Source organism: Pleurodeles waltl, chromosome 5 (assembly GCF_031143425.1).
Source record: "Pleurodeles waltl isolate 20211129_DDA chromosome 5, aPleWal1.hap1.20221129, whole genome shotgun sequence".
In the NCBI taxonomy this organism is placed as follows: domain Eukaryota; kingdom Metazoa; phylum Chordata; class Amphibia; order Caudata; family Salamandridae; genus Pleurodeles; species Pleurodeles waltl.
The window spans coordinates 1,470,841,862-1,470,858,110 of NC_090444.1; the positions used below are offsets into that span (position 1 = coordinate 1,470,841,862).

Here is a 16,249-nt window from a genome sequence, read left to right on the forward strand (position 1 = left end):
TGGCGAGGGCGAAGCGAGAGTCTACTATGCAATGGAGACAGCAACACATATTTGGTGTGGGAGGTCAAGCACATGAGGGAGAGAGCTGGAAAATGCATGCACTATCATAGAGTACATAAGCAAAAATTAAAAGGTAGTACCTTAAAAACGAGCAGTGGAAGAATAAAAGTCAACTAAGCCAAGGGATGGAAAACAGACTATGTTCCTGCGTGGAGGTGGGAGGGATAACGAAGAAGTCGGACAAGTCAACACTTTAAATAAGAAACAAGCAAATGAATGACAATGAAGCCAACCAATTGTGAGCAATCAGCTGGATACAAACTCACTAAAAGTTCTTGGTAAGCTCACAATAGGCGTTTTTCAACCAGACAGCTTGCGCTGTTTGGTAAGAAATACCTAAAAAGGAACCGACATTCTTTTAGGCTGCTCCTTCATTCTTGATTCATTGCTTTAATTTAACAAGGTGGAGAGAGGAATGGTGAACAAGATTCAGGTGGGGGAGGAAGAACAGAGGGAGAAGATTATTTTATCATGCATGTTACATTTTTGGGTACACATCTTAACATTGAAAGTGTACAGGTCAACAGCAGCAATAAGCAAAACAAAAATGGTATTTACCTGTTGAACATGCTAGTTGGAAATTAGGATCACTGCCATCCAAAACAGGCAAAGAGAATTGCGTACTTGCAGATCCTAGCATAGGGTCCTTGTCACTAAGCATGTTTTTCAGTGAATCTTCTATGGCATTGTCACTTGAAATAAATTCATCACAGCCTTCGCTCTCCAGATTAGACCCAAGAAATAGGGCATCATCTAAGTTTTCTGGAATTAAGTGGTTAAATGAGTCAACTATATCCATTAAGAACTCTGTGCACCCTTCAGATCTGTAAATAACAAAAAGGAGAAAAAAGAAATGTGTATTACATCCTGAAGCAAGAAAGAAGAAACAATCTCCTGCATTTAAAGAAATGTATATTAGACAGTATCTAAGAACTAAATGTGAGATATGAACCAGTCTACATTAGTGCAAATTATTTATATCTCAGAGAATGTTCTCTCTCCACCTAGAGGCTTCTGAAATTCCTTGTCCCTTAAGGCCTGTATTAAGAAAGTGGAAAAGAAGTTAATGTTTGCACCTCACATGACCTTGCTGTGTATGACTTCCACAGAAACCTGGTAAATAGTGGTTCAGATGCCAGTGCAGTAAGAGGAGTTTGGATGTTTCACTTTTTTTAGGCTAAAGAAACGAATGGTAGGGAATGGACAACTGTCAGTGGGTCCCATCCAATGGTCTAATGGTATCAAAGATATCTGGATAGATCACGTCACCAACTTGTACTGTGGCATTCTTCATCATAGCCGACCTATCCACACCGTGATATAAATTTAACCAACACAAGAACTAAGCAGTGCTCCAGAAATTCTGGATAAAGTGGTACTGGATAATGACAAGGAACCAGATCTAAAAAATACCTTAGGAATATGGCAATTTTCCTTTATTAGTTGGATAACCATGATAGGATTAAAAACAGAGGAATAGATAGTAGGTGATATACAATGTATCGTCTATCCACTCATTTATGTTTTTATTGTATTGTTCTCGCCGAAATGTTTCAACCTTGCTATTGCCCTATGAGTCAACCAGCCTTTGTCAGCAGTTTGATGTACGCTGCCTGTCTAACACACAGAGACCACACTAGTAGATAAGGCAATGGCTTTCATAACTTGTCATGTACAATTTTAAATCTGTAAAAGGAATACATGTGACCACTGCAAAGAATATGTATACAAGGACAACAACCAATTTACTTGTAGATACTGTAAATATCAAGCCAGAACTGTGGGAAGAGCTCTGTGCTGATTATGTGACTAAAGCACACTGGAAATAGTTGTGCATCCAAGACAGGTGTTCATGAATGTGTAAAAAACTACTCATTCAACTCACCCCTAGTTTGCGTTAATGAGGTGTCTTCACCACGGCGAGGGTGAACCTCCTTGTAGTCACAAACTATAGGTCAAAAACTGAGGATATTGTTGTCACTGTTAATTATGAAGTAACATAGATTGTATTTTGTCCTTTTCCAACTAACAAAGGCTGGTTGAGCCACAGTGGCAAGAACAAGGACGAAACACGTTGGCTATACATATACAACAAAAACATAAATGATGAGTAGATATATGATACATTGTAGATCATCCATTTTTCTGTTTTTAATCATACCAAGGTTCCCCAACTAATAAAGGAAAATCTTTGTGAGATCACCTAAAGTAGTTTTAGACCTGGTCCCTAGTCTTTATCCAGTACCACTTTATCAAGAACTCACAGAACACAGATGAGTCCACAGTGGTAGTACTATTCCTACTACTGCATGGGCAGATCTCCTATGATGAACCATGCCACAATACAAGTGATTGACGAGACCTATCAAAATCCGTGTGGTACCTGTAGACCAGTGGTTCCCAACCTTTTAACGTCTGTGGACCCCTACTTTATCATTACTGGAACCCAGGGACCCCCACTGAATCATTCTTGCAGTCCGGGACCCCCCACAGAGTCATTATTTGAAGTTGGGAACCTAATATGTTAAGATTAGTTAAATTTTTTAAGCATTCGCGGACCCCCTGAGGAGGCTTTGCGGACCCCCAAGGATCCCCGGACCACAGGTTGGGAACCACTACTGTAGACCATTGGATGGGACCAACTAACAAGTTCCCTAGCATTTATGATATTTCTATATGTCGTAATGAAGGTCATGCTAGGTTGATAACCTCTGTCTCTCCACTGGTGTACTGATGTGCTACAGAAACACCAGTTTCAGGGGGTGAGGAGCAGAGTAGGGTGTTTACCAAACCTGCCCTTTTGGAGGGAAAGTCGGGGCTAAAAGATGAGTAGGACAAAAAGAGCATATTGTGTGGTGAGTTATGGGCAAAATGTTTTGTAAAAGGAATGCCCCACAAAGCATAATGGGGAGAGTTTCCAAGTGCAGTGAATATTGCAGTATCTTGACTGTAATGCTCAGAAAAGCCTCTACAGGGTACCACTATAAATATAACATTTGTAAGAAACATTGTCCTGTAACCATATAGTCAGCCCCTAGAGAGCATAACCACATGAAAACAGAATGGCAGAAAGTAATTCAATGCAACCATATAAATAGCCCCTATACAGCATTACACATTTACAGGCATAGCAGGCCTACATGATATTACAAACAAGACCCTTAAAACACAAACTACTCCCAGCTGTAAAACAAGAGTTCCAGCCATGAGAGAACTCAATAAGACATTGAATGGTGGGAATGGTTATTGTTTTGGGTTCCACTCCAACCGAGTATGGGGACCGAGAGATGCCCTAAACAGAAAGAATGTGTCGTGCTTAACATTTTGATGGAGGTCCCTTTGACCTAGGACCACCACACGGTGAGTTATGGACAAAAATGTTTTGTAAAAGGAATGTCCTGCAAACATTATGGGGCGACTTTTCGAGTGCAACGAATATTGTAGCATCTTGACTGTATGCGCAGAACAGCTCTAGGGGACACCATAATAAAAATTGCATTTGTAAGAAACATGATCATGTAACCATACAGTCCGCCAGATAGGGCTTAACAACATGAAAACAGAATCAGAAAGTAATAGAGTGTAACCATACATGTAGCTCCTAGAGAGCGTAGTGCCTTACACATTTTCAGGCCCAGCAGGTCTGCTACAATACTATTACGAACAAGGCCCTTGACCCCTTGGGTGCCATGGATGTAATGGTTAAATCCTCTGTTGCGGTTGTCCTGTGCTTAGGACGTAACCATTATGTTTAAGCACCTGCTAAAGGAAGAAGCACTGGCGCTCCCCTCATGGGCCGCTAAATAAGGGGCACCCACATGGGATGGCAGCAGAAGCGCTTTCGCTGCCACGCCGACCCTTCCCTCGCCGATCTAATGATGTTGGCACACTCGCAGTGCGCCAACATCATCCTATGCTGTTGGGGACACGCTGGAAGCCATATGCTTCCAGCGCGCTGAGGAGAGAGGACAAACTTTTGGTAAGTCCTTCCCCTGGTGGGGGACGTGCCTGTTTTGAATGAATTCCTGCTCCATGATCACAGGTGAGGCCCGCGATCGTGGAGCAGAAAACCATCAACTATACCACCAGGGATTTTTCTTTGTTTATTAAGGGGACCGAATCCTTAGTGTAAGGAAATGCCTCCTTGGCATGGTTGCCCCCTGACTTTTTGCCTGTGCTGATGCTATGTTTACAATTGAAAGTGTGCTGTGGCCTGCTAACCAGGCCCCAGCACCAGTGTTCTTTCCCTAACCTGTACTTTTGTATCCACAATTGGCAGACCCTGGCATCCAGATAAGTCCCTTGTAACTGGTACTTCTAGTACCAAGGGCCCTGATGCCAAGGAAGGTCTCTAAGGGCTGCAGCATGTCTTATGCCACCCTGGAGACCTCTCACTCAGCACAGACACACTGCTTGCCAGCTTGTGTGTGCTAGTGAGGACAAAACGAGTAAGTCGACATGGCACTCCCCTCAGGGTGCCATGCCAGCCTCTCACTGCCTATGCAGTATAGGTAAGACACCCCTCTAGCAGGCCTTACAGCCCTAAGGCAGGGTGCACTATACCATAGGTGAGGGTACCAGTGCATGAGCATGGTACCCCTACAGTGTCTAAACAAAACCTTAGACATTGTAAGTGCAGGGTAGCCATAAGAGTATATGGTCTGGGAGTCTGTCAAACACGAACTCCACAGCACCATAATGGCTACACTGAAAACTGGGAAGTTTGGTATCAAACTTCTCAGCACAATAAATGCACACTGATGCCAGTGTACATTTTATTGCAAAATACACCCCAGAGGGCACCTTAGAGGTGCCCCCTGAAACTTAACCGACTGTCTGTGTAGGCTGACTAGTTCCAGCAGCTTGCCACACCAGAGACATGTTGCTGGCCCCATGGGGAGAGTGCCTTTGTCACTCTGAGGTCAGTAACAAAGCCTGCACTGGGTGGAGATGCTAACACCTCCCCCAGGCAGGAGCTGTGACACCTGGCGGTGAGCCTCAAAGGCTCACCCCTTTGTCACAACCCAGCAGGGCACTCCAGCTTAGTGGAGTTGCCCGCCCCCTCCGGCCACGGCCCCCACTTTTGGCGGCAAGGCTGGAGGGAACAAAGCAAGCAACAAGGAGTCACTGGCCAGTCAGGACAGCCCCTAAGGTGTCCTGAGCTGAAGTGACTCTAACTTTTAGAAATCCTCCATCTTGCAGATGGAGGATTCCCCCAATAGGGTTAGGATTGTGACCCCCTCCCCTTGGGAGGAGGCACAAAGAGGGTGTACCCACCCTCAGGGCTAGTAGCCATTGGCTACTAACCCCCCAGACCTAAACACGCCCTTAAATTTAGTATTTAAGGGCTACCCTGAACCCTAGAAAATTAGATTCCTGCAACTACAAGAAGAAGGACTGCCTAGCTGAAAACCCCTGCAGAGGAAGACCAGAAGACGACAACTGCCTTGGCTCCAGAAACTCACCGGCCTGTCTCCTGCCTTCCAAAGATCCTGCTCCAGCGACGCCTTCCAAAGGGACCAGCGACCTCGACATCCTCTGAGGACTGCCCCTGCTTCGAAAAGACAAGAAACTCCCGAGGACAGCGGACCTGCTCCAAGAAAGGCTGCAACTTTGTTTCCAGCAGCTTTGAAAGAACCCTGCAAGCTCCCCGCAAGAAGCGTGAGACTTGCAACACTGCACCCGGCGACCCCGACTCGGCTGGTGGAGATCCAACACCTCAGGAGGGACCCCAGGACTACTCTGATACTGTGAGTACCAAAACCTGTCCCCCCTGAGCCCCCACAGCGCCGCCTGCAGAGGGAATCCCGAGGCTTCCCCTGACCGCGACTCTTTGAATCCTAAGTCCCGACGCCTGGGAGAGACCCTGCACCCGCAGCCCCCAGGACCTGAAGGACCGGACTTTCACTGGAGAAGTGACCCCCAGGAGTCCCTCTCCCTTGCCCAAGTGGAGGTTTCCCCGAGGAATCCCCCCCTTGCCTGCCTGCAGCGCTGAAGAGATCCCGAGATCTCTCATAGACTAACATTGCGAACCCGACGCCTGTTTCTACACTGCACCCGGCCGCCCCCGCGCTGCTGAGGGTGAAATTTCTGTGTGGGCTTGTGTCCCCCCCGGTGCCCTACAAAACCCCCCTGGTCTGCCCGCCGAAGACGCGGGTACTTACCTGCAAGCAGACCGGAACCGGGGCACCCCCTTCTCTCCATTCTAGCCTATGTGTTTTGGGCACCACTTTGAACTCTGCACCTGACCGGCCCTGAGCTGCTGGTGTGGTGACTTTGGGGTTGCTCTGAACCCCCAACGGTGGGCTACCTTGGACCAAGAACTGAACCCTGTAAGTGACTTACTTACCTGGTAAAACTAACAAAAACTTACCTCCCCCAGGAACTGTGAAAATTGCACTAAGTGTCCACTTTTAAAACAGCTATTTGTCAATAACTTGAAAAGTATACATGCAATTTTTATGATTTAAAGTTCCTAAAGTACTTACCTGCAATACCTTTCGAATGAGATATTACATGTAGAATTTGAACCTGTGGTTCTTAAAATAAACTAAGAAAAGATATTTTTCTATACAAAAACCTATTGGCTGGATTTGTCTCTGAGTGTGTGTACCTCATTTATTGTCTATGTGTATGTACAACAAATGCTTAACACTACTCCTTGGATAAGCCTACTGCTCGACCACACTACCACAAAATAGAGCATTGGTATTATCTCTTTTACCACTATTTTACCTCTAAGGGGAACCCTTGGACTCTGTGCATGCTATTCCTTACTTTGAAATAGCACATACAGAGCCAACTTCCTACATTGGTGGATCAGCGGTGGGGTACAAGACTTTGCATTTGCTGGACTACTCAGCCAATACCTGATCACACGACAAATTCCAAAATTGTCATTAGAAATTGATTTTTGCAATTTGAAAAGTTTTCTAAATTCTTAAAAGACCTGCTAGGGCCTTGTGTTAGATCCTGTTTAGCATTTCTTTTAGAATTTAAAAGTTTGTAAAAGTTTGAATTAGATTCTAGAACCAGTTGTAGATTCTTAAAAAGTATTCCAACTTTTAGAAGCAAAATGTCTAGCACAGATGTGACTGTGGTGGAACTCGACACCACACCTTACCTCCATCTTAAGATGAGGGAGCTAAGGTCACTCTGTAAAATAAAGAAAATAACAATGGGCCCCAAACCTACCAAAATACAGCTCCAGGAGCTTTTGGCAGAGTTTGAAAAGGCCAACCCCTCTGAGGGTGGCAACTCAGAGGAAGAGGATAGTGACTTGGAGGACAATTCCCCCCTACCAATCCTATCTAGGGAGAACAGGGTCCCTCAAACCCTGACTCCAAAAATAATAGTCAGAGATGCTGGTTCCCTCACAGGAGAGACCAACACCTCTGAAATCACTGAGGATAGCCACTGTGAAGAGGACATCCAGTTAGCCAGGATGGCCAAAAGATTGGCTTTGGAAAGACAGATCCTAGCCATAGAGAGGGAAAGACAAGAGATGGGCCTAGGACCCATCAATGGTGGCAGCAACATAAATAGGGTCAGAGATTCTCCTGACATGTTGAAAATCCCTAAAGGGATTGTAACTAAATATGAAGATGGTGATGACATCACCAAATGGTTCACAGCTTTTGAGAGGGCTTGTGTAACCAGAAAAGTGAACAGATCTCACTGGGGTGCTCTCCTTTGGGAAATGTTCACAGGGAAGTGTAGGGATAGACTCCTCACACTCTCTGGACAAGATGCAGAATCTTATGACCTCATGAAGGGTACCCTGATTGAGGGCTTTGGATTCTCCACTGAGGAGTATAGGATTAGATTCAGGGGGGCTCAAAAATCCTCGAGCCAGACCTGGGTTGACTTTGTAGACTACTCAGTGAAAACACTAGATGGTTGGATTCAAGGCAGTGGTGTAAGTAATTATGATGGGCTGTACAATTTATTTGTGAAAGAACACCTGTTAAGTAATTGTTTCAATGATAAACTGCATCAGCATCTGGTAGACCTAGGACCAATTTCTCCCCAAGAATTGGGAAAGAAGGCGGACCATTGGGTCAAGACAAGGGTGTCCAAGACTTCAACAGGGGGTGACCAAAAGAAAGGGGTCACAAAGACTCCCCAGGGGAAGGGTGATGAGACAACCAAAACTAAAAATAGTAAAGAGTCTTCTACAGGCCCCCAAAAACCTGCACAGGAGGGTGGGCCCAGAGCCTCTTCACAAAACAATGGGTACAAGGGTAAAAACTTTGATCCCAAAAAGGCCTGGTGTCATAGCTGTAAACAGCATGGACACCAAACTGGAGACAAGGCCTGTCCCAAGAAAGGTTCCACTCCAAACTCCCATCCAGGTAACACTGGTATGGCTAGTCTCCAAGTGGGATCAACAGTGTGCCCAGAGCAAATCAGGGTCCACACTGAAGCTACTCTAGTTTCTGAGGGTGGGGTGGATTTAGCCACACTAGCTGTCTGGCCGCCTAACATGCAAAAATACAGACAGCAACTCTTAATTAATGGGACTAGAATAGAGGGACTGAGGGATACAGGTGCCAGTGTCACCATGGTGACAGAGAAACTGGTTTCCCCTGGCCAATACCTGACTGGAAAAACTTACACAGTCACCAACGCTGACAATCAGAGAAAAGTACATCCCATGGCAATGGTTACTTTAGAATGGGGAGGGGTCAATGGCCTGAAACAGGTGGTGGTCTCCTCAAATATCCCAGTGGACTGTCTGCTTGGAAATGACCTGGAGTCCTCAGCATGGGCTGAGGTAGAACTAAAAACCCATGCAGCAATGCTGGGTATCCCTGAACTGGTGTGTGTGAAAACAAGAGCACAATGCAAGGCACAGGGTGAACAAGTAGAGCTGGAGTCTGGAAGAATGGCCCAGCCTACCAAGAGAACAGGAAAGTCAGTTGGGAAACCAACTGCAACACAGCAAAAGAAAGGGAACCTCTCTTCTCAGGAAGAAGTTCTGCCCTCTGAGGGAACTGAGCCTTTGGAGCTTGAACCTTATCAGGTTGAGCTCTTGGGCCCAGGGGGACCCTCAAGGGAGGAGCTGTGTAAGGGACAAGAAACCTGTCCCTCTCTTGAAGGCCTTAGGCAGCAAGCTGCTGAAGAGTCCAAGGGCAAGAAAAATGGAACACATAGGGTCTATTGGGAAGATGGACTCCTGTACACTGAGGCCAGAGACCCCAAACCTGGTGCCACTAGGAGAGTGGTAGTGCCTCAGCTGTTCAGAGAGTTCATCCTAACACTGGCCCATGACATTCCCCTTGCTGGACATTTGGGACAAACCAAGACGTGGGAGAGGCTAGTCAACCACTTCTACTGGCCCAATATGTCCAACATGGTTAAGGAGTTTTGCCTCTCCTGCCCCACCTGTCAAGCCAGTGGTAAGACAGGTGGGCATCCAAAGGCCCCCCTCATTCCACTTCCAGTGGTGGGGGTTCCCTTTGAAAGAGTGGGTGTGGACATAGTTGGTCCACTAGAACCTCCCACACCCTCAGGAAATATGTATATCCTGGTAGTAGTGGATCATGCTACCAGGTATCCTGAAGCTATTCCCCTTAGGTCGACTACTGCCCCTGCAGTAGCCAAGGCCCTCATTGGTATCTTTACCAGAGTGGGTTTCCCTAAGGAGGTAGTGTCTGACAGAGGTGCCAACTTCATGTCAGCATACCTGAAACATATGTGGAATGAGTGTGGAGTGACTTATAAATTCACTACACCTTACCATCCACAAACTAATGGCTTAGTTGAGAGATTCAACAAGACATTAAAGGGCATGATCATGGGGCTCCCAGAAAAGCTCAAAAGGAGATGGGATGTCCTCTTGCCATGTCTGCTTTTCGCTTACAGAGAGGTACCACAGAAGGGAGTAGGATTCTCACCCTTTGAACTTCTGTTTGGTCATCCTGTAAGGGGACCACTTGATCTTGTTAAAGAAGGCTGGGAGAGACCTCTCCATGAGCCTAAACAAGACATAGTGGACTATGTACTTGGCCTTCGCTCTAGAATGGCAGAGTACATGGAAAAGGCAACCAAAAACCTTGAGGCCAGCCAACAGCTCCAGAAGTTTTGGTATGACCAAAAGGCTGCACTGGTTGAGTTCCAACCAGGGCAGAAAGTCTGGGTTCTGGAGCCTGTGGCTCCCAGGGCACTCCAGGACAAATGGAGTGGCCCTTACCCAGTGCTAGAAAGGAAGAGTCAGGTCACCTACCTGGTGGACCTGGGCACAAGCAGGAGCCCCAAGAGGGTGATCCATGTGAACCGCCTTAAACTCTTCCATGACAGGGCTGATGTGAATCTGTTGATGGTAACAGATGAGGATCAGGAGGCAGAGAGTGAACCTCTCCCTGATCTTCTGTCATCAGACCCAAAAGATGGCACAGTAGATGGAGTGATCTACTCAGACACCCTCTCTGGCCAACAGCAAGCTGATTGTAGGAGAGTCCTACAACAGTTTCCTGAACTCTTCTCCTTAACCCCTGGTCAGACACACCTGTGTACCCATGATGTGGACACAGGAGACAGCATGCCTGTCAAAAACAAAATCTTTAGACAGTCTGACCATGTTAAGGAAAGCATCAAGGTGGAAGTCCACAAGATGCTGGAATTGGGAGTAATTGAGCGCTCTGACAGCCCCTGGGCTAGCCCAGTGGTCTTAGTCCCCAAACCTCACACCAAAGATGGAAAGAAAGAGATGAGGTTTTGTGTGGACTACAGAGGGCTCAATTCTGTCACCAAGACAGATGCTCATCCAATTCCAAGAGCTGATGAGCTCATAGATAAATTAGGTGCTGCCAAATTCTTAAGTACCTTTGACTTGACAGCAGGGTACTGGCAAATAAAAATGGCACCTGGAGCAAATAGAAAACAGCATTCTCCACACCTGATGGGCATTATCAGTTTACTGTTATGCCCTTTGGTTTAAAGAATGCCCCTGCCACCTTCCAAAGGTTGGTGAATCAAGTCCTTGCTGGCTTGGAGTCCTTTAGCACAGCTTATCTTGATGATATTGCTGTCTTTAGCTCCACCTGGCAGGATCACCTGGTCCACCTGAAGAAGGTTTTGAAGGCTCTGCAATCTGCAGGCCTCTCTATCAAGGCATCCAAATGCCAGATAGGGCAGGGAACTGTGGTTTACTTGGGCCACCTTGTAGGTGGAGGCCAAGTTCAGCCACTCCAACCCAAGATCCAGACTATTCTGGACTGGGTAGCTCCAAAAACCCAGACTCAAGTCAGGGCATTCCTTGGCTTGACTGGGTATTACAGGAGGTTTGTGAAGGGATATGGATCCATTGTGACAGCCCTCACTGAACTCACCTCCAAGAAAATGCCCAAGAAAGTGAACTGGACTGTGGAATGCCAACAGGCCTTTGACACCCTGAAACAAGCAATGTGCTCAGCACCAGTTCTAAAAGCTCCAGATTATTCTAAGCAGTTCATTGTGCAGACTGATGCCTCTGAACATGGGATAGGGGCAGTTTTGTCCCAAACAAATGATGATGGCCTTGACCAGCCTGTTGCTTTCATTAGCAGGAGGTTACTCCCCAGGGAGCAGCGTTGGAGTGCCATTGAGAGGGAGGCCTTTGCTGTGGTTTGGTCCCTGAAGAAGCTGAGACCATACCTCTTTGGGACTCACTTCCTAGTTCAAACTGACCACAGACCTCTCAAATGGCTGATGCAAATGAAAGGTGAAAATCCTAAACTGTTGAGGTGGTCCATCTCCCTACAGGGACTGGACTTTATAGTGGAACACCGACCTGGGACTGCTCATGCCAATGCAGATGGCCTTTCCAGGTTCTTCCACTTAGAAAATGAAGACTCTCTTGGGAAAGGTTAGTCTCATCCTCTTTCGTTTGGGGGGGGGTTGTGTAAGGAAATGCCTCCTTGGCATGGTTGCCCCCTGACTTTTTGCCTGTGCTGATGCTATGTTTACAATTGAAAGTGTGCTGTGGCCTGCTAACCAGGCCCCAGCACCAGTGTTCTTTCCCTAACCTGTACTTTTGTATCCACAATTGGCAGACCCTGGCATCCAGATAAGTCCCTTGTAACTGGTACTTCTAGTACCAAGGGCCCTGATGCCAAGGAAGGTCTCTAAGGGCTGCAGCATGTCTTATGCCACCCTGGAGACCTCTCACTCAGCACAGACACACTGCTTGCCAGCTTGTGTGTGCTAGTGAGGACAAAACGAGTAAGTCGACATGGCACTCCCCTCAGGGTGCCATGCCAGCCTCTCACTGCCTATGCAGTATAGGTAAGACACCCCTCTAGCAGGCCTTACAGCCCTAAGGCAGGGTGCACTATACCATAGGTGAGGGTACCAGTGCATGAGCATGGTACCCCTACAGTGTCTAAACAAAACCTTAGACATTGTAAGTGCAGGGTAGCCATAAGAGTATATGGTCTGGGAGTCTGTCAAACACGAACTCCACAGCACCATAATGGCTACACTGAAAACTGGGAAGTTTGGTATCAAACTTCTCAGCACAATAAATGCACACTGATGCCAGTGTACATTTTATTGCAAAATACACCCCAGAGGGCACCTTAGAGGTGCCCCCTGAAACTTAACCGACTGTCTGTGTAGGCTGACTAGTTCCAGCAGCCTGCCACACCAGAGACATGTTGCTGGCCCCATGGGGAGAGTGCCTTTGTCACTCTGAGGCCAGTAACAAAGCCTGCACTGGGTGGAGATGCTAACACCTCCCCCAGGCAGGAGCTGTGACACCTGGCGGTGAGCCTCAAAGGCTCACCCCTTTGTCACAACCCAGCAGGGCACTCCAGCTTAGTGGAGTTGCCCGCCCCCTCCGGCCACGGCCCCCACTTTTGGCGGCAAGGCTGGAGGGAACAAAGCAAGCAACAAGGAGGAGTCACTGGCCAGTCAGGACAGCCCCTAAGGTGTCCTGAGCTGAAGTGACTCTAACTTTTAGAAATCCTCCATCTTGCAGATGGAGGATTCCCCCAATAGGGTTAGGATTGTGACCCCCTCCCCTTGGGAGGAGGCACAAAGAGGGTGTACCCACCCTCAGGGCTAGTAGCCATTGGCTACTAACCCCCCAGACCTAAACACGCCCTTAAATTTAGTATTTAAGGGCTACCCTGAACCCTAGAAAATTAGATTCCTGCAACTACAAGAAGAAGGACTGCCTAGCTGAAAACCCCTGCAGAGGAAGACCAGAAGACGACAACTGCCTTGGCTCCAGAAACTCACCGGCCTGTCTCCTGCCTTCCAAAGATCCTGCTCCAGCGACGCCTTCCAAAGGGACCAGCGACCTCGACATCCTCTGAGGACTGCCCCTGCTTCGAAAAGACAAGAAACTCCCGAGGACAGCGGACCTGCTCCAAGAAAGGCTGCAACTTTGTTTCCAGCAGCTTTGAAAGAACCCTGCAAGCTCCCCGCAAGAAGCGTGAGACTTGCAACACTGCACCCGGCGACCCCGACTCGGCTGGTGGAGATCCAACACCTCAGGAGGGACCCCAGGACTACTCTGATACTGTGAGTACCAAAACCTGTCCCCCCTGAGCCCACACAGCGCCGCCTGCAGAGGGAATCCCGAGGCTTCCCCTGACCGCGACTCTTTGAATCCTAAGTCCCGACGCCTGGGAGAGACCCTGCACCCGCAGCCCCCAGGACCTGAAGGACCGGACTTTCACTGGAGAAGTGACCCCCAGGAGTCCCTCTCCCTTGCCCAAGTGGAGGTTTCCCCGAGGAATCCCCCCCTTGCCTGCCTGCAGCGCTGAAGAGATCCCGAGATCTCTCATAGACTAACATTGCGAACCCGACGCCTGTTTCTACACTGCACCCGGCCGCCCCCGCGCTGCTGAGGGTGAAATTTCTGTGTGGGCTTGTGTCCCCCCCGGTGCCCTACAAAACCCCCCTGGTCTGCCCGCCGAAGACGCGGGTACTTACCTGCAAGCAGACCGGAACCGGGGCACCCCCTTCTCTCCATTCTAGCCTATGTGTTTTGGGCACCACTTTGAACTCTGCACCTGACCGGCCCTGAGCTGCTGGTGTGGTGACTTTGGGGTTGCTCTGAACCCCCAACGGTGGGCTACCTTGGACCAAGAACTGAACCCTGTAAGTGACTTACTTACCTGGTAAAACTAACAAAAACTTACCTCCCCCAGGAACTGTGAAAATTGCACTAAGTGTCCACTTTTAAAACAGCTATTTGTCAATAACTTGAAAAGTATACATGCAATTTTTATGATTTAAAGTTCCTAAAGTACTTACCTGCAATACCTTTCGAATGAGATATTACATGTAGAATTTGAACCTGTGGTTCTTAAAATAAACTAAGAAAAGATATTTTTCTATACAAAAACCTATTGGCTGGATTTGTCTCTGAGTGTGTGTACCTCATTTATTGTCTATGTGTATGTACAACAAATGCTTAACACTACTCCTTGGATAAGCCTACTGCTCGACCACACTACCACAAAATAGAGCATTGGTATTATCTCTTTTACCACTATTTTACCTCTAAGGGGAACCCTTGGACTCTGTGCATGCTATTCCTTACTTTGAAATAGCACATACAGAGCCAACTTCCTACACTTAGGCAAGGGTCACTCCCTGGGAGGCATTATCAATGCATGTTTCTCCCCGCTTCCCCTCCCCCCGGGGGTTTGAGCGGCCGTTTTTCAGCCAAGCTGCCCCCCCCCCCCCCCCCCGGTGGGCGAGTCAAAACCCACTCGCCCCCATGGATTTATTTTTTATGCATTTTTAGGACTGCGACCCCCTGGGCTAGTAGTGGGTCTTGGCAGGTAGTGTTCGTCGACTGGCCCTTGCCTTGTGGTACGTGAAGTGGTGCATGGTTGGCGGTGTGCGTGGACTGCTGTTTGGCTGACTATGGGTGTGGCTGGAAAACTGTTTTTTTGTACTGTTTACTCCAAATTAGTATCAATGACCTGCATAAATGTGTTATTTGGAAATGTTGTAATAATAGCAGCATATTTAGCTTCCGTTTTAATGTGTGTGAAATGTTCCTGATATTTGTGCACAATGTGTATTGTGCGGTCTTGTGTATAATTTTGTTTTTCCTTTCTAGTGTAGAGTAGGTGTTGGAAAATCTAACAGTCTCTGGCAAGTGAGTGGTATTTACAGTGTATAGGTCTTTGTATGCTTTGATTTGATTGCCTTTACCTTGCAATTGCGATATGTCAGTAGTTTTACTTTTTGTTTGATCAAGCCACACCTTGTTTATTACTTACACATTGTTGAATATTATTGACTTGTTTGTCAAGTTACTCATTCAAGTAAGGATTTTGGCTAGCCTCAGGCGGACTGCTCATCATGTTTTTTTATATGCTTTTTTAATCTTCCACTGACCGTGATTATGAGACTGACTCTACATCTGAGGCAGAGGAGGAAAGCCAAGGATTCTGGAAGTTAATTTTCTCTCTCAGTGGAATCATCTGATGAAGCCGCTCTCAGTGTGAATGAAATGCCACTTTTAGTGGAAGACACTGATGTGCAAATAATGCAGCAAAAGCTATCTGGATTGCGGCCTGGGGCTAAAAGCCTTCCCATTGGAAGTGTTAGACTCTGGGTTGCCCCAAACATGATGCAGCCATTGTTGCCTGCCTTTAGTGGTGCTGCAGGGTGTAGAGTGAATACTGAAAACTTTTTTCCTATAAATTTCTTTTAGTTGTTTATGGACAATGTATTTTTGTATGAGATTGTTGAGAAGACTAATTTGTATGCTGAACAGGATTTGAGGGACAAAAGTGCCAGGCTTAAGCCCCATTCTAGAGCTACCTAGTGGGCTCCCTCAAATATGGATGAGTTGAAGGTCTTGGGTTTACCTTTTTTGATGGGCCTGATAAGGAAGCAGCCGCTGTCTTCAGATGGGTCTACCAGTCCCATTGTTGTATTCAAGGATTGTTCTCCAGAGTCAAGGATGACATTTGTTAAGTTTCAAAAGTCTGGGATAGGCAGCCTTGTTGTAGTGGAACTGGCAAGAGTTCCTAGAGAAGCAATAGTGGGGGATGCAGCTAGGTTGAAAGATCGCCACTTTCCTGATCCCATTCCTCCCACAGTAAAAAAAAAAAAAAAAAAAAAAAAGGAAAAAAAACTTTCCTGCTATGAAATGTAGAGTCTGTGCCCCCAAGAGGTTTTTGAATGCCACTGTAAGCGTAAAAGTAAACTGAATGGTGTGTATCATTTTATTTAG

At 47.1% G+C, this 16,249-nt stretch overlaps 1 protein-coding gene across 2 annotated transcripts in view; it reads right to left on the bottom strand.

Moving 5' to 3' along the window:
* The window catches only part of PHF3 (PHD finger protein 3), a 629,825-nt gene that overhangs the window by 597,406 nt on the left and 16,170 nt on the right, over nucleotides 1-16,249 (bottom strand). For both annotated transcript variants that reach the window (XM_069235742.1, XM_069235741.1), the window contains exon 2: nucleotides 619-884. In XM_069235742.1, the coding sequence (XP_069091843.1) occupies nucleotides 619-859 (241 nt within the window). In that variant the 5' untranslated portion in view covers nucleotides 860-884. The remainder of the gene's footprint in view (nucleotides 1-618; nucleotides 885-16,249) is intronic.